The sequence below is a fragment of the Ranitomeya imitator genome, chromosome 2 (genome assembly GCF_032444005.1).
Source record: "Ranitomeya imitator isolate aRanImi1 chromosome 2, aRanImi1.pri, whole genome shotgun sequence".
Classification (NCBI taxonomy): domain Eukaryota; kingdom Metazoa; phylum Chordata; class Amphibia; order Anura; family Dendrobatidae; genus Ranitomeya; species Ranitomeya imitator.
In genome coordinates, this window is record NC_091283.1 from 664,309,481 (window position 1) to 664,337,053 (window position 27,573).

A 27,573-nucleotide genomic window follows, 5' to 3' on the forward strand; every position below is an offset into this window, starting at 1 on the left:
ATAGTATCTTGAATCTTTTGTACATTTACAACGAGATTATCCATTGAGGAGCACAGAGCCTGAATATCCATGTCCACAGCTGTGTCCTGAAGCACTCTAATGTCTAGGGGAAAAAAAAGACTGAAGACAGAGCTAAGAAAAAAAAATGATGTCAGGATTTCTTTTTTCCCTCTATTGGGAATCATTGGTGGGGCTCCTTGTACTGATATGGCTGGCAATCAGGCAACACAGCGTGCAGTAATCAGCGCAAATACAGAGATCTGGCAATAACCAAAAACAATAGGACGAGCTCTGAGACGTGGAATCTCTGTAGACTGCAGTACCTGATCTATCCTCACACAACTATAAGCAGCAGTGGATTGCGCCTAACAACTACCTATGCAACTCGGCACTGCCTGAGGAGCTGACTAGCCTGAAGATAGAAATACAAGCCTGACTTACCTCAGAGAAATACCCCAAAGGAATAGGCAGCCCCCCACATATAATGACTGTTAGCAAGATGAAAAGACAAACGTAGGAATGAAATAGATTCAGCAAAGTGAGGCCCGATATTCTAGACAGAGCGAGGATAGCAAAGAGAACTATGCAGTCTACAAAAAACCCTAAAACGAAAACCACGCAAAGGGGCAAAAAGACCCACCGTGCCGAACTAACAGCACGGCGGTGCACCCCTCTGCTTCTCAGAGCTTCCAGCAAAAGACAATAGCAAGCTGGACAGAAAAAAACAGAAAACAAACTAGAAGCACTTATCTAGCAGAGCAGCAGGCCCAAGGAAAGATGCAGTAGCTCAGATCCAACACTGGAACATTGACAAGGAGCAAGGAAGACAGACTCAGGTGGAGCTAAATAGCAAGGCAGCCAACGAGCTCACCAAAACACCTGAGGGAGGAAGCCCAGAGACTGCAATACCACTTGTGACCACAGAAGTGAACTCAGCCACAGAATTCACAACAATATACTCACCAATCACCTAGTCCCCGAAGCCCTCTATCACCTGTAAAAAAATTAAAAATAATAAACCAACAGTATACTCCCTGATCAGATGTAATCCATTTAATAACGAGTGTCCTATGACAATCTCCTATGGAAAGCTGGCAGGTATCCTTCCACACTGTATCCCTCCACCGCTGTCAGTACAGTATAATTCATACTGTCACTTGCGGCACTGCTGCATGGAAAAATTCTCACTCAGCAGTGCCGTAAAGTGAGAGGCCATTGAACCCTCAGTGATAACACAGCAGGAGCCATTGTATCCTGTCGTGTGTCACTAGAGACCTATAGAGCTGTCACATCTCCTGATGTGACAGCTCTATAAGGGAGATCGTCGTGGGACACTTGTTATTAATTGAACAGCATCGGACCAGAGAGTAAACTGTTGGTTTATTATTTTTTATTTTTGCAGGTGATCGATGGCTTCAGGGAATTAGGAGTGGGTGCAAGTATGGTGAAATTAAGAATATCAAAATACTATAAGCCGACCCGAGTATAAGCCGACCCCCATAAGTTTGCCACAAAAAACTGGGAAAACTTATTGACTCAAGTATAAGCCTAGGGTGGAAAATGCAGCAGCTACTGGTGAATTTCAAAAATAAAAATAGATGCTCCATACCGTTCATTATGGCCCCATAGCTGTGCCATATAGTGCTCTACACCGTTCATTATTGCCCCATAGATGTACCATAGAAAGGTGTGCCATATAGTGCTCTGCACCATTCATTATTGCCCCATAGCTGTGCCATATAGTGCTCTGCACAGTTCATTATTGCCCCATAACTGTGCCATATAGTGCTCTGCACCGTTCATTATTGCCCCATAACTGTGCCATATAGTGCTCTGCACCATTCATTCTTGCCCCATAACTGTGCCATATAGTGCTTTACACCGTTCATTCTTGCCCCATAACTGTGCCATATAGTGCTCTACACCATTCATTATTGCCCCATAGATGTACTATAGAAAGGTGTGCCATATAGTGCTCTGCACCGTTCATTATTGCCCCATAGCTGTGCCATATAGTGCTCTGCACAGTTCATTATTGCCCCATAACTGTGCCATATAGTGCTCTGCACCGCTCATTCTTGCCCCATAGCTGTGCCATATAGTGCTCTACACCGTTCATTCTTGCCCCATAGCTGTGCCATATAGTGCTCTGCACCGTTCATTATTGCCCCATAACTGTGCCATATAGTGCTCTGCACCGTTCATTCTTGCCCCATAGCTGTGCCATATAGTGCTCTGCACCATTCATTATTGCCCCATAACTGTGCCATATAGTGCTTGCACCGTTCATTCTTGCCCCATAGCTGTGCCATATAGTGCTCTACACCGTTCATTCTTGCCCCATAACTGTGCCATATAGTGCTCTACACCGTTCATTATTGCCCCATAGATGTACCATAGAAAGGTGTGCCATATAGTGCTCTGCACCGTTCATTATTGCCCCATAGCTGTGCCATATAGTGCTCTGCACAGTTCATTATTGCCCCATAACTGTGCCATATAGTGCTTGGCACCGTTCTTTATTGCCCCATAACTGTGCCATATAGTGCTCTGCACCGTTCATTCTTGCCCCATAGCTGTGCCATATAGTGCTCTACACCGTTCATTATTGCCCCATAGATGTACTATAGAAAGGTGTGCCATATAGTGCTCTGCACCGTTCATTCTTGCCCCATAGCTGTGCCATATAGTGCTCTACACCGTTCATTCTTGCCTCATAACTGTGCCATATAGTGCACTGCACCATTCATTCTTGCCCCATAACTGTGCCATATAGTGCTCTGCACCGTTCATTCTTGCCCCATAACTGTGCCATATAGTGCTCTGCACCGTTCATTCTTGCCCCATAGCTGTGCCATATAGTGCTCTGCATCGTTCATTATTGCCCCATAACTGTGCCATATAGTGCTCTGCAGCGTTCATTCTTGCCCCATAGCTGTGCCATATAGTGCTCTACACCGTTCATTTTTGCCCCATAGCTGTGCCATATAATGCTCTGCACCGTTCATTATTGCCCCATAACTGTGCCATATAGTGCTCTGCACCGTTCATTATTGCCCCAGAGCTGTGCCATATAGTGCTCTGCACAGTTCATTCTTGCCCCATAGCTGTGCCATATAGTGCTCTGCACCGTTCATTATTGCCCCATAGCTGTACATATAGTGCTCTGCACCGTTCATTTTTGCCCCATAGCTGTGCCATATAGTGCTCTGCACCGTTCATTTTTGCCCCATAGCTGTGCCATATAGTGCTCTGCACCGTTCATTTTTGCCCCATAGATGCTCCGTATAAAGCTGTGCCATTGCTGCTGCTGCAATAATAAAAAAAAAAAATGCCATACTCACCTCTCTTGCTTACAGCTCCCGGCGTCTCGTCCCAGCGTCTCTCCGCACTGACTGATCAGGCAGAGGGCGGCGCGCACACTATATGCGTGATCGCGCCCTCTGACCTGAACAGTCAGTGCAAGAGGACGCGAAGACAGAGCTGCGCCCGGCGTGTGGAACGCGGACAGGTGAATATAAAATACTCACCTAGTCCCGCCGCCCCTGACGCTGCCCTGCCTGTCACACTGTCTTCGGGTGCCGCAGCTTTTCCTGTCAGCGGTCACTGGCACAGCTCAGAGGAATGAATATGTGGCTCCACACCTATGGGAGTGGAGTCCATATTCATTTCTCTAATGAGCGGTCCCACGTGACCGCTGAACAGGGGAAGAGCTGCGGCACCTGGAGACAGTGTGACAGGCAGGGGGAGCGTCAGGAGCGCCGGGACTAGGTTTGTATGCCTCAGCGCCCTCTCCCCCTCACCCGCCGACCCTGCCGCCCACCGTGGCTCGAGTATAAGCCGAGAGGGGCACTTTCAGCCCAAAAATTTGGGCTGAAAATCTCGGCTTATACTCGAGTATATACGGTACTTTTTTCTGGCTGTGTCTTTATTTAACTCTTTCACTTAGGATTAGTAATGGATAGGTATCTTATTGATGCCTCTCCATTACTAACCGGGCTTAATGTCACCTTACAATCAAAGGAGACATTAACCCCTTATTACCCCATATGCCACTGCTACAGGGCAGTGGGAAAAGAGAGGCTAATTGCCAGAATTGGCGTATCTTACAGTTGCGCCATTTCTGGGGCAGCTGGGGCTAGTAATTGTAGCCAGGAGGCAATATCCATGGCCTCTCTCTAGGTTATGAATATCAGCCTGCAGTTGTCTGCATAGCCTTTTCTGGCTATTAATTATAGGGGGACCCCACATCATTTTTTGGGGGGGATCTCCTATTTTAATAGCCGGTAAAGGCAAAATATACAGCTGCGGGCTGATATTCATAGCCTGGGAAGCTCTATTGGTATTAACCCCTTCCCAGGCTAGAAACAGCCCCCAGCCGTCGGCTTTCCCTCTCCGGTGCAGAAAATTGCGCGGGAGCCCACGCCATATTTTTCCCTTGTTTTAAATTAAAGATAATGCGTGCACATTTTGTGTGTGTGTCTTTACTTAACTATTTATGCACCATTTTATTAGGTTAATTGTTAAACATCGCCCTTGGTATTATCTATCTATCTATTATCTATCTATATATCTATCTATTACACTGCGCAACAAATTTCAGAGAAGTTCTTGTCCCCTGAGAAAATTTTATTGTATGTTATAGTTTTTGATATGCTCAATGCGAATATGTGCTCCAAAATCTGCATCACGTAAGGTTTTTAACCCCTTCATGACCAGAGCTGTTTTTGATTTTTCGTTTTCGTTTTTCGCTCCCCTTCTTTCCAGGGCCATAACTTTTTTTATTTTTCCGTCAATATGGCCGTGTGAGGGCTTATTTTTTGTGGGACGAGCTGACATTTTTAATGATACCACTTTTGTGCAGATACAATATTTTGATTGCCCGTTATTGCATTTTAATCCAATGTCACGGTGACCAAAAAAAACATAATTCTGGAGTTTTGATTTTTGTTATCGCTACGCCGTTTAGCAATCAGGTTAATTCTATTTTTTATTGATAGATCGGGCGATTCTGAACGCGGTGATACCAAATATGTGTAGGTTTGATTTTTTTTATTGCTTTATTTTTAAAGGGGGGTGATTTGAACTTTTATGCTTTTTGATATTTTTTTAATATTTTTAAACAATTTTTTTTTAACTTTTGGCATGCTTCAAGAGCCTCCATAGGAGGCTAGAAGCTGCCCTAGCGCGATTGCCTCTGGTACATAGAGGTGATGCTCAGATCATCTCTATGCAGCAGAATTACAGGCTTGCTATGGGCGCCGACCACAGGGTGGCGCTCATAGCAGTCTGCCATCAATAACCATAGCGGTCTCGAGGAGACCTCTGGTTGTGATGGCAATGCAGCGATGACCCCTGATCACGTGACGGGGTTGTCGCTGCGCATATTTCCGGACCGGTGTTCGGAAGTGCATTTAAATGTCAGAGTTTGACAGCGGCATTTAACTACTTAAAGGGAACCTGTCACCCCGAAAATCGCGGGTGAGGTAAGCCCACCGGCATCAGGGGCTTATCTACAGCATTCTGTAATGCTGTAGATAAGCCCCCGATGTTACCTGAAAGAGGAGAAAAAGACGTTAGATTATACTCACCCAGGGGCGGTCCCGCTGCTGGTCCGGTCGGATGGGCGTCTCTGGTCCACTGCGGCGCCTCCCATCTTCATTCCAAGACGTCCTCTTCTGATCTTCAGCCACGGCTCCGGCGCAGGCATACTTTGCCCTGTTTAGGAAAGGTCAGAGAGGTCCGGCGCCTGCGCACTGCAGTACTTTGCCTTTAAGAGTTGTACGCACACCGTAAAAATTTTATTGTTGGCAACGTTCAAGTGTTCTCACCTCCCATAAAGGGAAGCACAGTTAAATTAATTTGTTTTACAGCATTTTAAAATTGTGCATGTCTGTTGCTAATGTATTGTTGCTTTCTTTTCCCAGTCCGGGAGTACTGGATTTAATGGGGGGGGGAAAGACACGGAGCTGCACCTGCCCCACACGCGGCAGCATCCAAAGAAAGGACAAGAAAGGAATTGTATTGTAGAAAGTGAGACACAAAGTCATAGCACAAGGAGAAAACCAGAAGGAGTTCTGCCCTGAGAGAGGCTGCCTCCTTCTGAGGTGCGTAGCCGGTGGCCGGAACACCGAGGGAGTAATAGACTCATGATTTCTCTGCTCTCTCCATATCATTGGGACAGCGAAGGACATTGAAGGTTGTGATCCATTCAGCCATGCTCTAAAGCTTCTAGAACAAGATGCACAGCATACAGTGGGGCAAAAAAGTATTTAGTCAATCAGCAATAGTGCAAGTTCCACCACTTAAAAAGATGAGAGGCGTCTGTAATTTACATCATAGGTAGACCTCAACTATGGGAGACAAACTGAGAAAAAAAAATCCAGAAAATCACATTGTCTGTTTTTAACATCTTATTTGCATATTATGGTGGAAAGTAAGTATTTGGTCAGAAACAAAATTTCATCTCAATACTTTGTAATATATCCTTTGTTGGCAATGACAGAGGTCAAACGTTTTCTGTAAGTCTTCACAAGGTTGCCACACACTGTTGTTGGTATGTTGGCCCATTCCTCCATGCAGATCTCCTCTAGAGCAGTGATGTTTTTGGCTTTTCGCTTGGCAACACGGACTTTCAACTCCCTCCAAAGGTTTTCTATAGGGTTGAGATCTGGAGACTGGCTAGGCCACTCCAGGACCTTGAAATGCTTCTTACGAAGCCACTCCTTCGTTGCCCTGGCGGTGTGCTTTGGATCATTGTCATGTTGAAAGACCCAGCCACGTTTCATCTTCAATGCCCTTGCTGATGGAAGGAGGTTTGCACTCAAAATCTCACGATACATGGCCCCATTCATTCTTTCATGTACCCGGATCAGTCGTCCTGGCCCCTTTGCAGAGAAACAGCCCCAAAGCATGATGTTTCCACCACCATGCTTTACAGTAGGTATGGTGTTTGATGGATGCAGCTCAGTATTCTTTTTCCTCCAAACACGACAAGTTGTGTTTCTACCAAACAGTTCCAGTTTGGTTTCATCAGACCATAGGACATTCTCCCAAAACTCCTCTGGATCATCCAAATGCTCTCTAGCAAACTTCAGACGGGCCCGGACATGTACTGGCTTAAGCAGTGGGACACGTCTGGCACTGCAGGATCTGAGTCCATGGTGGAGTAGTGTGTTACTTATGGTAGGCCTTGTTACATTGGTCCCAGCTTTCTGCAGTTCATTCTCTAGGTCCCCCCGTGTGGTTCTGGGATTTTTGCTCACCGTTCTTGTGATCATTTTGACCCCACGGGGTGGGATTTTGCGTGGAGCCCCAGATCGAGGGAGATTATCAGTGGTCTTGTATGTCTTCCATTTTCTAATTATTGCTCCCACTGTTGATTTCTTCACTCCAAGCTGGTTGGCTATTGCAGATTCAGTCTTCCCAGCCTGGTGCAGGGCTACAATTTTGTTTCTGGTGTCCTTTGACATCTCTTTGGTCTTCACCATAGTGGAGTTTGGAGTCAGACTGTTTGAGGGTGTGCACAGGTGTCTTTTTATACTGATAACAAGTTTAAACAGGTGCCATTACTACAGGTAATGAGTGGAGGAAAGAGGAGACTCTTAAAGAAGAAGTTACAGGTCTGTGAGAGCCAGAAATCTTGATTGTTTGTTTCTGACCAAATACTTATTTTCCACCATAATATGCAAATAAAATGTTAAAAAAACAGACAATGTAATTTTCTGGATTTTTTTTCTCAGTTTGTCTCCCATAGTTGAGGTCTACCTATGATGTAAATTACAGACGCCTCTCATCTTTTTAAGTGGTGGAACTTGCACTATTGCTGACTGACTAAATACTTTTTTGCCCCACTGTACTCGTATATGAGGTGTCCACTGTTTGTCCTGATCTCCAATTGAACATTCAAAGTATAGTTCATATGCTTTCTTAACAAGTGGAGTCATTTCCTTCTTTTGTGCTTTCATTGTATATTCTCCGCATATGTAGCAGAAATTATCACTGCTGTTGAGACACTGACGCGACATTTCAAAATAAATCTTCAGTTTTTAAAATTAAAAGTATTCAGGCGAATCGCACATATGATAGTAACTAGATGGAGGCCCAATGGAGGACGGTAATGTCAAGATGAGGGCAGGCTTTGCAGCTTTGAGAATCTCTCCCCCCATGTGCTCACCCACCTGTCCACTCTCTCTTTCCCCATGTGCTGACTTCTCCCGTCTGTGCTCTCTTGAGATCACAGAAGATACATTTTGTGAGGTAAAATATTGTTTAAAAAGTCAGTGAAATATTTTACCTCATAAAATGAATCTTCGGTGATCCCCTACTGTAATGTCAGTATTGTCTTTTGATTCTTCCCCTGCCTAGGAAATGTGGTATGCTCCGTACATGGTCAGCCGAATGATTCATTGCGCCTGCGCGGAATTCGCATAATAAGTACTTGTATATGTGTAGATCAGCGAGTTAATGCTATTTCAGTGGAAAATTCAGAATATACTGTTTCAGAAAAAGTTCATATATGAGTTTTTAGAATTACAACAGAATATTATAATGTTTTATATCTTTTCTCAAAAACCTTATGTGATAGGACAATTCTGAAGTCATTTCTGAAATCAGCATGAAAAAATCAGTCAGGAACACTCAAAATTGTCCGAGGGACAAAACCTTTGCAACACAGTGCTATCTATCCATTATCTATCTATCTATCTATCTATCTATCTATCTATCTATCTATCTATCTATCTATCTATCTATCTATCTATGTGTGTGTAAACATTATTCTTCAATGGAGTATGTAAAATAAGAGGTTGGACAAAGAAATGACATCACAATTCTTTTTTTTGTTGTTAAATAATAGATCTTTATTAAGGTTACAAAAGCGCAGACAAATCCGCATGAAAATCCGCACAAAAAACGCAGCAAAGTGCAGCAAAAATGCGTGGATTTTTACCTGCATTTTCTGCCAAGAGATGCAGATTCTGGCAGAAAATTCTGCAAACCAATCTGCAACGTGTGCACATACCCTTGCGTTTCTTCACCCATTCCATAACAGAAATCTGCAGGAGGAAACAAAACGAAGAAATCTGCACAAAATCTGCAACGTGGGCACATACCAAAAAAAAAGGCGCAGATTCTGACCTGCGTTTTCTGCCAAGAAATGCAGAATCTGTGCAGAAAATTCCACAGTCAAATCTGCAGTGTGTGCACATACCCTTATGTTTTCCATGCTTAGTGTGGCACACACAGGCAGACGATGAAAGAACTGAGTGAACTTCACCCCTTTGTATTTGTTTTCAGGTGTGATTTTGATATTGCCCACGCTTGTTTCTTGCCACAGGTGAGTTTTAACGAGCATCACATGCTTGAAACAAAGTTGCTTACCCACGATTTTGGAAAGGTGCCAACAATTTGTTGGGGTTTTTTGTGAAATTATGTCCAATTTGCCTTTGTTTTCTCTGTTTCTTTGTGTTGTTCCAATAAACAGAAAGGAAACAAATACGTGTATAACAAAACATATGCAATTGCAATAATTTCCTGGGAAAAATACTTCATTTTCATTCTTCATACTTTCATACTTCTTCATACTACAATACTTCATACTTTCATTTTCAGGAACAATTTAAATGGTGCCAACACTTTTTGCTATGACTGTATAGTAATAATGTCCCCCATTCAGCCATCTATAATAATTATGTCCCCGAAATTGTCCTCATCCTGGCCCAAATATTGTAATAATATTCCCTATTATGACTCCAACACTTAATACTGTGATAATGTACACCATGCAAAAGCTTTTCAAATAGACCTAAAAAAAGATTCTTATCACCTGTCCTTGTTCCCACACTGAGCCACATTCTCTTCCTCCTCCAAGGCTGGCATAGTTGGGTGGAATGCAGTGATGCCACCTGTGACAAGATGCCTATGTCAGCTGCCAGCTCTAATAGACCAATGACTTATCTAGGTATAGCAGAGCAGGGAGATGGTGACTCTCTGCTCCACAATACATTTCAACTGCGGATGGAGATTAAAATAGTGCTTGCATTGACATGCCCCCTTCCTCCACAGGCTGTTTGCGGTCCACCCCCTGTGACTATGACCATTATGCCCCTGTCTAGCAGTAGTCCAAGGACTGTGTCAACTATTGCAGCTCATCATATTTGAAATGAATTGGACTGAGCTGCAATACTAGACAGATCCCATCCATACAGAAAAGTGTATTATTTCTAGAAGAAAAAAAAACCTTTTTTTGTGATCATAGACAAACCAATTGTTGTCTAAAATTGGGAATTTTTTTAAAGAGTACTCAAAATTGTTTTCTTATTATCAGTTCTGCCAAGGATGACATGACTCCAACTGACGGTACAGAAAAATGCGATAGAAAATCTGAAGTACCACATTCTAGGACCAGGCCAAAGTCTTATGGAAGAGCCACAAGGAAAGACATAACAGACAAGTTTGGAGGGTGAGTATAACATGAGTCACATAGAGATTACCAGGTACTGACTGGGGCTGACATTCAGTCCTGGCATTTGAAATCACACAGGCCCATGTTGTCCCCGTCCCGATGAACCAGATGGGATATATTACTAATATTACCCTGGATGGAAGAAAGCAAGATTTACTACAAGACCAATATTTCTAATGATACCTGTGGCTGCTGGGGTAAGTGACAGAGTCAGCAACTTTGTGCTCCATGACAACTCTTAACAATATGGGTATCTTGAGAACACCAATTCTGTTAACAACATAGCAGACAAGGCGGCCCATGACCAGACAGGCCCTTCTGGCATTTGCCAGAATTGCCAGATGGCCAGTCCGGCCCTGGAGATTACTAAATTTCAGAAAGTAACAGGAACACTAGTGAAATGTAGTAGTCAACAATAACCCGGCCAATCCTTCTGTAATTTCTGATCAAGGCCAAACACATCCAACAGGCCATCAAAATATTCAAAATGTAATTGCTTATAATCATCAGTTTCTGTGCATTTCTCATACTTTTAATTTGTGCACTGTTCTTTGAGCACATGCAAACAATTCACTTACCGTATGTGAAATAATCAGTCGTGATGTTAAAGGGAACCTGTCAGCTGATACATGCTGCCCAACTCGTCGGCAAATCGTGGGCAGCACGTATCACTGCGACTGGCTGTACGATCACAGATATATGTATGCTTTTAATAGCTGCCGTGCGGGGGACAAGTCGTACAGGCCGACTCCTCGGCAAGCTTATCCCCGCCCGCTGACAGTGACTAGCAAGCCTCTGCTTATACATGGCTATTAACAGCATGTTTGTCTCTGAAATTCTTCGGCGTTTCAGAGACCAACATACCTGGCTGGTATACTACAGCCAGTGGCTGAGACGTGGTTTGGGCAGCATGTATCAGATGACAGGTTCCTTTAACAAAAAATAATTTGTAATATGGAATTGTGTTGTACAACATTTTGTTTATCTCCTACATGATAGGCAATAGTGGTGAAGATACTAATGAAAAAGAGTGCTTAAGGCAGGACTCATCCCACCCAAAAAAAACAGGCAATTTTTAATTCGTATTGTTCTCTGCATGTCCTCAGTACGCCATCATTATTTACACCAATGTGACATCCATATAATATCTGTTTTTATATGTATCAACAATTTAGAAGAAAAATAAAAAAATGTTTTCCATGTTACGATAATTGTTGCAACAGATCCGTATGACACATTTTCTTCAATGTTTCCATTTAATCTGCAAAACAGATCAGATGAGTTCTTCATAAACGAACAAGCCATAAAAGTGTTAGCCTGGGTAGGCATATGGATGTCACAGACAAATCCTGCTAGGGACTCCCAAATACTTGTCTGGATGACCATGCATTGCATAGTCACATTCCCTTTAAATGGACAGTCTGCACTATCGCAGTTTTCCATTGACAGACAGACACCAGGGAAATGAGTTTTTTTTATCTTCCAACAGCAAAAATAACTGATTATTATGAGCTTTAGGCCGGTTTCACACGTCAGTGGCTCCGGTACGTGAGGTGACAGTTTCCTCACGTACCGGAGACACTGACTCACGTAGACACATTGAAATCAATGTGTCTCTGCACATGTCAGCGTGTTTTCACGGACCGTGTGTCCGTGTGCAAAACACGGAGACATGTCAGTGTTCGTGGGAGCGCACGGATTACACGGACCCATTAAAGTCAATGGGTCCATGTAAAACACGTACCGCACACGGATGTTGTCCGTGTGCAGTCCGTGTGCCGTGCAGGAGACAGCGCTACAGTAAGCGCTGTCCCCCCACACATGGTGCTGAAGCCGCGATTCATATCTTCTCCGCAGCAGCGTTTGCTGTAGAGAAGATATGAAAAATCCTTTTTTTTTTTGTTTCTCGTGTTTAAAATAAAGATCCCTGTCCCCACTCCCCTCCCACCCCCTGTGCGCCCGCCCACTGTTATTAAAATACTCACCCGGCTCCCTCGCAGTGTCCTGTCCTGGCCGCAGCTTCTCCTGTATGCTGTCACATGGGGCCGCCCATTACAGAAATGAATATGCGGCTCCACCCCTATGGGAGGTGGAGCCGCATATTCATGACTGTAATGGGCGGCCCCACGTGACCGCTCATACAGGAGAAGGGGATTTATAGTGTTTCCAGAAGATCTCTTTTCTGTTGAGAGTCTGGACTCTAGGGTGATCCCTATTGACCATGTCCCCCTTGATAATCCTAATCGAGTCCAGACTCTCAACAGAAAAGAGATCTTCTGGATTCACAAGCTGAACACTATAAATCCCAATGGATTCAACGAAGCAACTGATTTGTTCAATTGATTTGGATATTTCTATGGATTCTGCTCTGTTCCCCTGTAGAACCTCATTATTACTCTGCACGTTATAACGTTTGTTTTTATTTATTTTTTAGAAAAGGAGGGGAAAAAGAAAAAAAAATATTCTCAGGGATTTTTTTGGAGTTTTTTTTTCCCCACTGTTATCTCTTTGATTTCACAGACTCTTGGGAAACTACCACCAAACAAAACAATCCATTCAAATCCACCCACAGCTCAATGGTTCAAAACATCAATAGCAGGCTCCTGACAAAGAATAAATGTTTTAACACCGTAGGTTCCAGCACTCCCCCAGCTTGCAAAAGTTATTCATTTTTGCTTAACTACTCTTTTTAATGTGTTTTTTTGTATTTAGATTCTTACATGTATGAGCAATGGTTTTAAGTGCTATACTCAATTATATTTTATGATTGTTTCGTGTGTTTTATGATGTACATATGTGTTTGAATATGTGTTTAAGGCTACTTTTACACTAGTCCGTCGTACGTTGCAAACCATCAGCCCGACGTACCGACGGACAGTGTGATTGATTAGCACAACGTGGGCAGCGGATGCAGTTTTACAACGTATCCACTGCCCATTGTGAGTTCCACGGAGGAGGGGGCGGAGTTTTGGCCGCGCATGTGCGGTCGAAAATGGCAGACCCGACGCACAAAAAAACGTTACATTGAACGTTTTTTGTGCGTCGAGGCCGCCAAAAACACGACGCATCCGTTGCACGACGGATGCGATGTGTGGCAATACGTCTCATGCTTCGCTAATGCAAGTCTATGGAGAAAAAACGTATCCTGCGGGCAACTTTGCAGGATGCGTTTTTTTCTCCAAAACAACGCATTGCGACGTCGTCTCATGACGCTAGTGTGAAAGTAGCCTAAGTCCGATTTCCTCCCCACTGGGTGTAGTGTTTTTTTTGAAAGGAGGCATCTCCATGTGCCTTCTTTTGCTATAAATACAAGACCCTGTATGTGTATGTGTATAGACTGTCCTGAGGAAGTGGTGTGATCACCACGAAACGCGTAGAAACAAAGTCTGTTCTCTATTACATCTACTTGGACTTCTCTGGTACATTATGCCGACAGGCTAGCAGCGCAGTCTGATGCCACATTCTCTTCACCTAGCATAGGATCATGAAGGGGCAAGAGTCTGATTGCGGTAGGAGATATGCACGGGAGAAATCTTGTATGCGATTGTGGGAAGAGGAGATAAGAGGGCAGTGTGAGGATCGGCGGTTATGTGCAGGTAAGTACCAGGAGACTAGGTCACAGATGTATGGAAGAGACAGGTTGTCGATGGCTTTGTATGCTATAGTTTGGGTTTTGAACTGGAGTCTCTGGGCAAGGGGAAGTGTTGTGAATTCTGTTGTCAAGCTCCCTCCTGTGGTCGTGAATGGTACTTCGGCGAGTTCCGTCTATGGGCTCCCTCTGGTGGCTATGAGTGAAGCTGCGGCTTCTGAGGTTCCTTACACAGGTGACGTGGTTTATCCTTTGGTTGGCTGTTCTATTTAACTCCTCTCAGATCGTTACTCTAGGCCAGCTGTCAATGTTTTTGCATTCGTTCAGTTCGCTCCTGGATCTCTCTGGTGACCTGCCTTCTCCTGCAGAAGCTAAGTTCCTTATAGTCTTATTTTGTTCTCTGTTTTCTTGTCCAGCTGGTTTTCATGATTTTGTCTTGCTAGCTGGAAGCTCTGGGATGCAGAGTGGCCCCTCCGCACCGTGAGTCGGTGCGGAGGTCTTTTTTTGCACACTCTGCGTGGTCTTTGTAGGTTTTTGTGCTGATCGCAAAGTTTCCTTTCCTATCCTCTGTCTATTTAGTTAGTCTGGCCTCCCTTTGCTGAACCTGTTTCATTTCTGTGTTTGTGACTTTCATCTTTACTCACAGTCAATATATGTGGGGGGCTTCCTTTACCTTTGGGGAATTTCTCTGAGGCAAGGTAGGCTTTATTTTCCTTCTCTAGGGCTAGATAGCCCTTAGGCTGTGACGAGGCGCCTAGGTCTGGTCAGGAGCGCTCCACGGCTATTTCTAGTGTGTGTGATGGGATTAGGGATTACGGTCAGCAGAGTTCCCACATCCCAGAGTTCGTCCTGTATGTGGTTTAACTATCAGGTCATTCCGGGTGCTCCTAACCACCAGGTCATAACAGTACAGCTGGCCCGTAAGTATTAATGCATCTCAATAGAGGGATAAGAGAACTTCTGAGACCATTTTTTTTCTTTGCACTGTGTTTTGTCTTTCTTATCCCCTAGACCTTTGGGTGGTTTAGGACACAGGTGTAGTTATGGACATTCAAGGTTTGTCCTCTTGTGTGGATCATCTCACTGCAAGAGTACAAAACATTCAAGATTTTGTGGTTCAGAATCCTATGTTAGAGCCTAGAATTCCTATTCCTGACTTATTTTCTGGGGATAGATCTAGGTTCTTTAATTTCAAAAATAATTGTAAACTGTTTCTAGCTTTGAAACCCCGCTCCTCTGGGGACCCCGCTCAACAAGTAAAAATCATTATTTCTTTGTTACGTGGTGACCCTCAAGACTGGGCATTTTCCCTTGCGCCAGGAGATCCGGCATTGTGTCATGTTGATGCGTTTTTTCTGGCGCTTGGATTGCTTTATGATGAACCAAATTCAGTGGATCAGGCAGAGAAAACCTTGCTGGCTTTGTGTCAGGGTCAGGATGAAGCGGAGGTGTACTGTCAGAGGTTTAGAAAGTGGTCAGTGCTTACTCAGTGGAATGAATGTGCCCTGGCGGCAATTTTCAGAAAGGGTCTTTCTGAAGCCCTTAAGGATGTCATGGTGGGATTTCCCACACCTGCTGGTCTGAATGAGACTATGTCTTTGGCCATTCAGATCGATCGGCGCATGCGTGAGCGCAAAGCTGTGCACCATCTGGCGGTGTTCTCTGAGCATAGGCCAGAGCCTATGCAGTGTGATAGGACTTTGACCAGGGCTGAACGGCAGGAACACAGATGTCGGAATGGGCTGTGTTTTTACTGTGGTGAATCCACTCATGCTGCTATCTCCGATTGTCCTAAGCGCACTAAGCGGTTCGCTAGGTCTGCCACCATTGGTACGGTACAGTCTAAATTTCTTTTGTCCGTTACTCTGATTTGCTCTCTGTCATCCTTTTCTGTAATGGCATTTGTGGATTCAGGCGCTGCTCTGAATTTGATGGACTTGGAGTTTGCCAGGCGCTGTGGTTTTTTCTTGGAGCCCTTGCAGTATCCTATTCCATTGAGAGGAATTGATGCTACGCCTTTGGCCAAGAATAAGCCTCAGTACTGGACTCAATTGACCATGTGCATGGCTCCTGCACATCAGGAGGATATTCGCTTTTTGGTCTTGCATAATCTGCATGATGTGGTCGTTTTGGGGTTGCCATGGCTACAGGTCCATAATCCAGTGTTGGATTGGAAATCTATGTCGGTGTCCAGCTGGGGTTGTCAGGGGGTACATGGTGATGTTCCATTGCTGTCAATTTCGCCTTCCACTCCTTCTGAAGTCCCTGAGTTTTTATCAGATTACCAGGATGTATTTGAAGAGCCCAAATCCGGTGCCCTACGTCCTCATAGGGATTGCGACTGTGCTATTAATTTGATTCCTGGTAGTAAGTTTCCTAAGGGCCGTCTGTTTAATTTATCTGTGCCAGAGCACGCCGCTATGCGGAGTTATATAAAGGAATCCTTGGAGAAGGGTCATATTCGTCCGTCGTCATCACCGTTGGGAGCAGGGTTCTTTTTTGTGGCCAAGAAGGATGGTTCTTTGAGACCTTGTATTGATTATCGCCTTCTAAATAAAATCACAGTCAAATTTCAGTATCCTTTGCCGCTGCTGTCTGATTTATTTGCTCGGATTAAGGGGGCTAGTTGGTTCACCAAGATAGATCTGCGTGGTGCGTATAATCTTGTGCGAATTAAACAGGGCGATGAATGGAAAACAGCATTTAATACGCCCGAGGGCCATTTTGAGTACCTGGTGATGCCATTCGGGCTTTCTAATGCTCCATCTGTGTTTCAGTCCTTTATGCATGACATCTTCCGAGAGTACCTGGATGGATTCATGATTGTATATTTGGATGACATTTTGGTCTTTTCGGATGATTGGGAGTCTCATGTGAAGCAGGTCAGAATGGTGTTCCAGGTCCTTCGTGCGAATTCCTTGTTTGTGAAGGGGTCTAAGTGTCTCTTTGGAGTTCAGAAGGTTTCATTTTTGGGTTTCATTTTTTCCCCTTCTACTATCGATCGAGATGGACCCTTTTAAAGTTCAGGCCATTTACGATTGGACTCAGCCGACATCTGTGAAGAGCTTGCAGAAGTTTCTGGGTTTTGCTAATTTTTATCGTTGCTTCATCGCTAATTTTTCCAGTATTGCTAAACCGTTGACTGATTTGACCAAGAAAGGTGCTGATGTGGTCAATTGGTCCTCTGCGGCTGTAGAGGCTTTTCAGGAGTTGAAGCGACGTTTTGCTTCTGCCCCTGTGTTGTGCCAGCCAGATGTTTCGCTCCCTTTTCAGGTTGAGGTTGATGCTTCTGAAATTGGAGCAGGGGCTGTGTTGTCGCAAAGAAGTTCTGATGGCTCAGTGATGAAACCCTGTGCCTTCTTTTCTAGAAAATTCTCGCCTGCTGAGTGCAATTATGATGTGGGCAATCGGGAGTTGTTGGCCATGAAGTGGGCATTCGAGGAGTGGCGACATTGGCTTGAAGGAGCTAAACATCGCGTGGTGGTCTTGACGGATCACAAGAATTTAACTTATCTCGACTCTGCCAAATGGTTGAATCCTAGACAGGCTCGATGGTCGCTCTTTTTCTCCCGTTTTGATTTTGTGGTTTCATACCTTCCGGGATCTAAGAATGTGAAGGCTGACGCCCTGTCAAGGAGTTTTGTGCCTGACTCTCCGGGTGTTCCGGAGCCGACGGGTATTCTTAAAGAAGGGGTAATTTTGTCTGCCATTTCCCCTGATTCGCGGTGTGTGCTGCAAAAGTTTCAGGCTGATAGACCGGACCGTTGTCCTACGGAGAAACTGTTTGTCCCTGATAGATGGACTAGTAGAGTTATCTCTGAGATTCATTGTTCAGTGTTGGCTGGTCATCCTGGAATCTTTGGTACCAGAGATTTGGTGACTAGATCCTTTTGGTGGCCTTGCTGTTCTCGTGCCAGTGGGTTGCTTTTGCCCTTGCCGATCCCGAAGAGGCCCTGGACGCATATTTCCATGGATTTTATTTCTGATCTCCCTGTTTCTCAAAGGATGTCGGTCATTTGGGTGGTTTGTGATCGCTTCTCTAAGATGGTCCATTTGGTACCCTTACCTAAATTGCCTTCCTCCTCTGATTTGGTGCCATTGTTTTTCCAGCATGTGGTTCGTTTGCATGGCATTCCAGAGAACATTGTCTCGGACAGGGGTTCCCAGTTTGTTTCGAGGTTTTGGCGGTCCTTTTGCGCTTATATGGGCATTGATTTGTCTTTTTCTTCGGCTTTCCATCCTCAGACTAATGGCCAAACCGAACGAACTAATCAGACTTTGGAGACATATCTGAGATGCTTTGTCTCTGCTGATAAGGATGATTGGGTGTCCTTCTTGCCTTTGGCTGAGTTCGCCCTTAATAATCGGGCCAGCTCGGCTACTTTAGTTTCGCCGTTTTTCTGTAATTCTGGTTTCCATCCTCGTTTCTCTTTAGGGCAGGTTGAGCCTTCGGACTGTCCTGGTGTGGATGCGCTGGTGGACAGGTTGCAGCAGATTTGGACTCCTGTGGTGGATAATTTGACATTGTCCCAGGAGAAGGCTCAACGTTTTGCTAACCGCCGGCGTTGTGTTGGTCCCCGACTTCGTGTTGGGGATTTGGTTTGGTTGTCATCTCGTCACGTTCCTATGAAGGTTTCCTCTCCTAAGTTTAAGCCTCGGTTCATTGGGCCATATAAGATTTTTGAAGTTCTTAATCCTGTGTCATTTCGTTTGGACCTTCCAGCTTCTTTTGCCATCCATAATGTGTTCCATAGGTCGTTGTTGCGGAGATACGTGGCGCCTATGGTTCCCTCCGTTGATCCTCCTGCCCCGGTGTTGGTCGAGGGGGAGTTGGAGTATGTAGTGGAGAAGATTTTGGATTCTCGTGTTTCGAGACGGAAACTCCAATACCTGGTCAAGTGGAAGGGTTATGGTCAGGAAGATAATTCCTGGGTTTTTGCCTCTGATGTTCATGCTGCCGATCTTGTTCGTGCCTTTCATTTGGTTCATCCTGGTCAGCCTGGGGGCTCTGGTGAGGGTTCGGTGACCCCTCCTCAAGGGGGGGGGGGTACTGTTGTGAATTCTGTTGTCAAGCTCCCTCCTGTGGTCATGAATGGTACTTCGGCGAGTTCCGTCTATGGGCTCCCTCTGGTGGCTATGAGTGAAGCTGCGGCTTCTGAGGTTTCTTACACAGGTGACGTGGTTTATCCTTTGGTTGGCTGTTCTATTTAACTCCTCTCAGATCGTTACTCTAGGCCAGCTGTCAATGTTTTTGCATTCGTTCAGTTCGCTCCTGGATCTCTCTGGTGACCTGCCTTCTCCTGCAGAAGCTAAGTTCCTTATAGTCTTATTTTGTTCTCTGTTTTCTTGTCCAGCTGGTTTTCATGATTTTGTCTTGCTAGCTGGAAGCTCTGGGATGCAGAGTGGCCCCTCCGCACCGACTCACGTCTTTTTTTGCACACTCTGCGTGGTCTTTGTAGGTTTTTGTGCTGATCGCAAAGTTTCCTTTCCTATCCTCTGTCTATTTAGTTAGTCTGGCCTCCCTTTGCTGAACCTGTTTCATTTCTGTGTTTGTGACTTTCATCTTTACTCACAGTCAATATATGTGGGGGGCTTCCTTTACCTTTGGGGAATTTCTCTGAGGCAAGGTAGGCTTTATTTTCCTTCTCTAGGGCTAGATAGCCCTTAGGCTGTGACGAGGCGCCTAGGTCTGGTCAGGAGCGCTCCATGGCTATTTCTAGTGTGTGTGATGGGATTAGGGATTGCGGTCAGCAGAGTTCCCACATCCCAGAGTTCGTCCTGTATGTGGTTTAACTATCAGGTCATTCCGGGTGCTCCTACCCACCAGGTCATAACAGGGAAGCCATTGAAGGGATTGACAGAGAGGTGAGGCAAGGGAATAGCGGGGGACAGGTGGATTAGTTGGACAGTAGAGTTTTGGATAGATTGGAGGGGTGCAAGAGAGTTAGAAGGGAGGCCACAGAGCAGGAGTTTGCAGTAGTCGAAGCTGGAGATGATGAGTGCATGGACTAGGGTTTTTGCCGAATCTTGATTTAGGAATATACGGATAGGGGAAATATTTTTTATCTTGAGTCAGCACAAAGTGGGAAGAACTTGACACAGCATTGTATCTTAATTAAACAGACGACTATTTTTAGCAAGCGAGAAAGAGTAGGCTGTTATCTATATCTTGATTTTTGAATTTGTGTTGGTCAAGAAAACAGACTTTTGTTTGTGTAAGCCTGTAATACTGTCATGTCATATAACATATTGTGCTCTTGTCCTTGATGACTAGTGATGTTTACTGATATGCTAATTATGCATTGTGTAGGATAGTTTAGTGAATTCAAAAACAGAGGAGGAAAAACTATGCACATAGATTAAATAATCAAGTAATGTTACTTGATCTGATCTCCATTCTTACCCTTTATGTTAATATTGAATGAAGGATACTTATTAAGTATAGAAAGAGGTTACATGCCTCTATAGAGAGACAGAGAGACTGAGAGAGAGCCGGAGATTCTGCCAAGACATCCAAACATCCAGTAGACCCTACCGGACTGATGACAATACATCATGGTTCCATCACTAGGGACTAGTGTTGAGCATTCCGATACCGCAAGTATCAGGTATCGGCCGATATTTGCGGTATCGGAATTCCGATACCGAATTCCGATATTTACCGCATATCGGATACCGGAATCGGAAGTTCCCATAATTCAAAACTGCACGCAGCAGCCAATGAGGAATGAATGGAAGTGTGGGCACATCCTGTTTAGCATGGTGGGCATGTAACTACTGGCAAGGCTGTGATTGGCTGCTGAAATGATGTCACGATGCACAATAAAAACCGCTGCCGCCATTTTGCGCTCACTCTGCTGTGATTTCAGTTATGGACAGGACGCTGTGTTCTAACTGAGGGCCAGTTGAGATAGCTAATTGCTTTATTTTGCTTTTCCAAGGCTAATTTAGCAAACGCTGTGTTCACTGTTCAGTTCACCTTGCTCTTGCCTTGCAGCGCTGTTTTAACAGCGTTCTGCAAGGTCTCTGTGTGTGTGTGTGTGCAGCTCCCTCTGTAGTCTGTGTGCAGCCATATACCAGGTTGTATTCAGCTCAGGGGGGGTTCACACTGCCTCACACAGTTCTATCCATTGTCCTTTTTTGCTCATAGTGCAGCCTGCTGCACATTTTTTCTAAAATTTCCTATTAGTGTCTTTCCACCCGTCTCCAGCCAAATAGTGGAAAAACACTAGATAGGATAACCTAGAGGGGGGGTTTTGGGCCTTGCAGCGCCGTTTACGGCTGTCTGCACGGTCTCCGTGTGAGCGCAGCTCGCCCTGTAGTCTGTGTGCAGCCACAGCCGGTTGGATTCAGCTCAGGGTTTGTCACTGCCTCATACCGTTAAATAAGTTGTCCTTTTTTGCAAATAGTGCAGCCTGCTGAAATTTTTTTCTAAAATTTCCTATTAGTGTCTTTCCACCCGTCTTCAGCCAAATAGTGGAAAAACACTACATAGGATAACCTAGAGGAGGGTTTTGGGGCCTTGCAGTGCTGTTTACGGCTGTCTGCACGGTCTCCGTGTGAGCGCAGCTCGCCCTGTAGTCTGTGTGCAGCCACAGCCGGTTGGATTCAGCTCAGGGTTTGTCACTGCCTCATACCGTTAAATAACTTGTCCTTTTTTGCAAATAGTGCAGCCTGCTGAAATTTTTTTCTAAAATTTCCTATTAGTGTCTTTCCACCCGTTTCCAGCTAAATTGTGGAAAAACACTACATAGGATAACCTAGAGGAGGGTTTTTGGGCCTTGCAGTGCTGTTTACGGCTGTCTGCACGGTCTCCGTGTGAGCGCAGCTCGCCCTGTAGTCTGTGTGCAGCCACAGCCGGTTGTATTCAGCTCAGGGTGCGTCACTGCCTCATACCGTAAAATAACTTGTCCTTTTTTGCAAATAGTGCAGCCTGCTGCACATTTTTTCTAAAATTTCCTATTAGTGTCTTTCCACCCGTCTCCAGCTAAATTGTGGAAAAACACTACATAGGATAACCTAGAGGAGTGTTTTTGGGCCTTGCAGCGCCATTTACGGCTGTCTGCACGGTCCCCGTGTGAGTTAAACTCGCTCTGTAGCCCGATCTGCAAAAAAAAAAAAGTAAAGTTCACCAAACACCATTTAACACTTGTGTAGGCCACATTTTATCAATAATAAAGTCTAGTCCACACTTTACAAAATTAGTGTTTCTTACACCTGTTAGGAGGAGCATTTCAGGAATAAGCACACTAAGGCCTTAGTACTTTTCTGCTTATCTTTATCTGTCAACCAAGATGAAGAGGGCAGGGAGTAAGGCGCGTGGGCGCGGAGCAGGGAGAGGAGCAGGGAGAGGACGTGGTGATTCTGTGCCTGCTGCGGGCACCGGTGACTCATCATCACCCAGTTTCAGCAGGGAACAGTCCTTCATGCGCAGCTTTGTCGGAGAGCGCCGTGCACCGCTGCTGCGTGAAGATCAAATTGAAGCCGATGGATGGCAGCTAACGCATAGGCATAGACTTCAATTAGTGCCACATCCTCTCAGGCACAGACCACTGGAGAGCAGCCATCTGTCTCTTTACAACCTGCCAAATTGGCCAGGCAGTCAGAGAGCCCAGGACAGGAGCCGTCTCTACTTCTGTTCTCTGAATCTCTTGGCTTGGAAACAGGGGGCCAGCCAAGCAGCATTGGAGAAATGGAAGAAGAGGCAGTGTGCAGTGATGCCCAACAGCTTTGTCTCTCTGACTCTGAAGAGGCGGGTGGGCCAGTGCCTCCGGTGACCACAGCACAGTACGCATCTGATGATGAAACTCAGGTGCCGATTTCTGGTGCGTACTGTGCTGCCGAGACTACCCAGGAGGAGCAGTTGGTCTCAGAGGGTTGTGGAGATGATGAGGTCCTTGACCCATCGTGGCGTGAGGAACAGGAAGGTGGTGGGAGCAGCTCTGAGGAAGAGATTCCCCAAACGGGCCAAAGAGGGAGAGGGAGGGGGAAGACTGCGGAGCCTGTAGCCTCCACTTTGGCACCCGTTAGGAGCCTGTCTCTTCCAAAAGCCAAAAAGGGCGCTCCCAAGACTTGCAGTGCCTGGTCCTTTCTTGACACAGTTGCAGATGACATTTGTTTTGTCAAATGCAAGCTGTGTCATCAGAAAGTCAAAAGAGGGAAAAGTGTCAGCAACCTCAATACCACAAATATGTGGAAACATGTGCGGACCAGGCACGCGGTGGAGTTACAAAAACACACTGAAGACCTAGGCCAACCAACAGCGGCAGCTACCACCTCTTCAGCTTGTGTTGCCTCTTCCTCCAGCTCACACACAGTTTGTTCGGCTTCCTCCCAGGATCGCCATGGAAGAACCTCTGGCACTGTTGTCCAGATACCTAGTGTAATTCCACCCACAGCACCACGTTCCCAGTCATCCTCACACTCCCAGCCTAGTCTACAGCCATCGGTAGTACAGGCATGGGAGAAAAGGCGGGCATTCTCGGCAAACCACCCCGAGCACAGGCTCTGAATGCAGGCATTGCCAAACTTCTGTCACTGGAAATGCTCTCATTCAGGCTGGTGGAGACTGACAGCTTACGTGACTTGATGGCATTGGCAGTCCCACAGTACAAGGTGCCCAGCCGCTTTTACTTCAGCAGGCAAGCCGTCCCTGCCCTGCACAAGCATGTGGAGGGACACATAAAACACGCGCTACTGAACGCCGTCAGTAGCAAGGTCCACCTCACCACCGATGCGTGGACCAGTCAACATGGACAGGGGCGATACCTTTCCGTCACTGCCCATTGGGTTAATGTTGTTGAGCCGGGTACAGATCGTGCGAGTGGCGCAGGACGTGTCCTTCCCACTCTATGGATTGCAGGAATCCAATCTGTACGCATTGACTCCTCCTCTTACACAAGTTCCTCAGAATCATCGCTGCAGGAGCCGTCACAGTCCACCTCCACATGGACCCGTGAACGTTTACCTGTTACGACCGACATGAGCACAGCCGTGGCCAAACGTCAACAGGCCGTCTTGAAATTAGTTTCTTTGGGGAATCGAAGCCACACAGCGCAGGAGCTCTGGAATGCCATCAAGCAGGAGAGCGATGTGTGGTTTGTGCCAGCGAATCTCCAGCCAGGCATGGTAGTGTGTGACAATGGCCGAAATCTGGTGGCAGCTTTGGCCCTTGGCAACCTCACTCACATCCCATGTCTGGCACATGTGCTCAATTTGGTTGTGCAGAGTTTTCTGAGGGACTATCCGGATCTTGATGCACTTCTGCACAAGGCCCGCCTAGAGTGTGCTCACTTGCAGCGTTCCAGCTTGGCAAGATCCCGCATTGCTGCTCTGCAGCGCCGATTTCGCCTTCCGGAACATCGCATCATATGTGACCTACCTACCAGGAGGAATTCCACGTTACATATGTTGGAGCGGTTGTGTGAGCAGCAGCAAGCAGTAATGGAGTACCAGCTGCATCAGGCGCAAAGAAGGCGCAGTCAGCGCCGATCAGACTTCACAACCACAGAGTGGGCCACTATGAAGGACGTCTGCCAGGTTTTGCGTCCTTTCGATTATTCCACGCAGATGGCAAGTGCAGATGATGCACTAGTCAGCATGACTGTCCCTCTTATCTGCCTGCTTCAACAAACACTGCAAGCGATAAGGGATGATGTTGCGGAAGAGGTGGAGGATGAGGAGTCACCTTTTCCATCAGCTTCTGGACAGTCAGCGCCAAGGGGTTCCTCACAAAGGGGTCGGCAGGGGACACTTTGTGAGGAGGATGAGGAGGAGTCAATGGAGGAGGAAGAGCTCCGTCCAGAGGAGGGAGTTACACAATTGTCCAGTGGTCAGTGTGTACAGCGAGGGTGGGGTGATGAAGAGCGGGCAGAGATCATGTCTCAAGCAGGGGACAGCGTTTCTGGGCCAGTTGGCAGTCTGCAGCACATGGTTGATTTCATGTTGCAGTGCCTGAGAGACGACCGCCGCATCGACCACATTCTCAACATGCCTGATTATTGGGTGTACACCCTCCTCGATCCTCGCTACCGGGACAACGTCCAAAACCTCATCCCAGCGTTGACCCGGGAGCGTAAAATGCGGTAGTACCACGACACACTGGTGAATTCCATCATCTTCTCCAGTCCAACTGAGAGGAGTGCTGCTAGTGCTTTACAAAGCAGCTCAGTGCATCGAGACAGTGGAGGAGGCTCTGCACAAAGAGGGAGCAGAAGCAGGGCCTCTGCCCATGGCAAGACCAGTATGGCCCAACTGTGGCAAACTTTTGTGTGCCCGCCCCAAATGTCTACACCATCACCGGCGGCTCCAGTCAGCAGGAGGCAACGGTTCCGTCAGATGGTGACAGACTACATGTCTTGCCCTCTTACTGTACTCCCAGACGGCTCTTCCCCTTTCAAGTTTTGGGTCTCTAAGCTGGATACATGGCCAGAGCTAAGCCAGTATGCATTGGAGGTGCTGGCTTGCCCTGCGGCTAGTGTCTTATCGGAACGTGTCTTTAGTGCCGCAGGTGGTGTACTAACAGACCGTCGCATGCGACTATCCTCCGATAACGTTGACCGGCTTACTTTTCTGAAAATGAACCAGGCCTGGATCTCGCAGGAATTTGCCACTCCTCTGCCTGATTAAGTAATTGGGTGTCATCCAGGTCTCCTGATGTGTTCATCTTTCTACCACCTGAACTGTAATTCCTGGGCTCCAACACCTCCAGTTGCGGCTCAGAAGTGCAGGCTGCACAGTCAAAACATACGACCCAGTGTTATTGGGTTTCAGTAACGTCAGCTGATCCCCAGCTGTGTAGCCGGCAATGTGTCCTGCGACCACCACGCTGGCACAACAACCTAAATGTAAGGGAACCTGTCCCCCCCCCCGGCTTTTGTTACTGAAAGAGCCACCTTGTGCAGGAGTAATGCTGCACAAGGAAAAGGTAGCTCTTTTAGTTTAGCTCCTTGCACACGCAGAACTTAACACTAATAATATGTGTTCACTGATACCGAATATACCGTCCCAGAGGTGGGACTTTCATTCGTTATGTGACGCAGCACAGCCGTCATTCCTACCCCCTTGGTGCCGTGCGCTGCCTCCTCAGCGTTGTTTTAAGCTGTCACGGAGCCTGCGCTGTTCTGTTATCCCTTGGCCATGCCCAATTTGCGCTGCCTGTCTTCGGACATAATTTGGTGTCAGGCTGCCTGCGCCTGTGCGTCCGCACTGCCCGAGATCCCGCCTCGCAGTGTCTTCTGATTTAATCACACTGCGGGCCTGGGATCCATGGGCATGCGCAGTGCATATCTTCCCCTCAGGCTCTCGCTCATCTCCCTCCGCCTTCTTCAGACTATGCGCCGTCAGCTGATCCCTAATAGCATGCCACGGCCGTGACGCCACACAGTCTGAAGAAGAGGGAAGGAGGGGAGTGAGAGGCGAGGATATGCACTGCGCATGCCCATGGATCCCAGGCCCGCAGTGGGATTACATTAGATGACACTGCGAGGTGGGATCTCGGGCAGCGTGGACGCACAGGCACTGCCAGCCTGACACCTAAATGATGTCAGAAGACGGGCACCGCTAATTGTGCATGGCCAAGGGATAACAGAACAGCGCAGGCTCCGTGACAGCTTAAAACAACGCTGATGAGGCGGCGCACGGCACCAAGGGGATAGGAATGACAGCTGTGCTGCGTCCCATTACGAAGGAAATTCCCACCTCCGGGACGGTTTTACGGTATCAGGGGACACATTTTATAAGTGTTTACTTCTGTGTTTGCAAGGAGCATAATTAAAAGAGCCACCTTTTCCTTTTGCATCCTTAGTGCTGCACAAGATGGCTCTTTCAGCTACAAACGCCTGGGGGGGGGGTTAAAGGTTCCCTTTCAACTTGCTACAATCAGGCTTCGGCCTACACTCTGTTCCTCTGCTACTTGTGCTGTCCCTGGGCTCTAACACCGCCAGTTGGTGCCTGGAAGTGCTGTCCGCACAGTCAATAGTCGCTCCTCTGTTATTGGGGTTCAGTAACGTCAGCTGATCCCCAGCTGTGTGTGCGGCAATACCTCCAATCTGCTCCTCCTGCTGTCCCTGGGCTCTAACACCGCCAGTTGGTGCCTGGAAGTGCTGTCCGCACAGTCAATAGTCGCTCCTCTGTGATTGGGGTTCAGTAACTTCAGCTGATCCCCAGCTGTATATCCGGCAACATGTCATGCGACCGCCACGCTGGCACACTATCAGACATTTACATGCCTACAGTGCAGGCTTCGGCCTACACTCTGCTCCTCCTGCTGTCCCTGGGCTCCAACACTGCTGGTTGATGCCCGGAAGTGCTGTTTGCACAGAGCCAATGTGTTAGTGGGGTTCAGTCACGCCTGCTGCTCCCCTGCTGTGTATCCGGCAACGTGTCATGCGACCGCCACGCTGGAACAACTAAAATGTAAGGGAACCTGTCCCCCCCCTAGGCATTTGTTACTGAAAGAGCCACCTTGTGCAGCACTAATACTGCACAAGGAAAAGGTGGCTCTTTAAATTATGCTCCT

The 27,573-nt window shown here is 46.5% G+C and overlaps 1 protein-coding gene across 1 annotated transcript in view; it reads left to right on the forward strand.

Moving 5' to 3' along the window:
• The window catches only part of SMTNL1 (smoothelin like 1), a 314,755-nt gene that overhangs the window by 51,051 nt on the left and 236,131 nt on the right, over nucleotides 1-27,573 (forward strand). Inside the window, exon 2 of the mRNA XM_069752985.1 lies at nucleotides 10,328-10,462. Coding sequence (XP_069609086.1) covers nucleotides 10,328-10,462 — 135 coding nt within the window. The remainder of the gene's footprint in view (nucleotides 1-10,327; nucleotides 10,463-27,573) is intronic.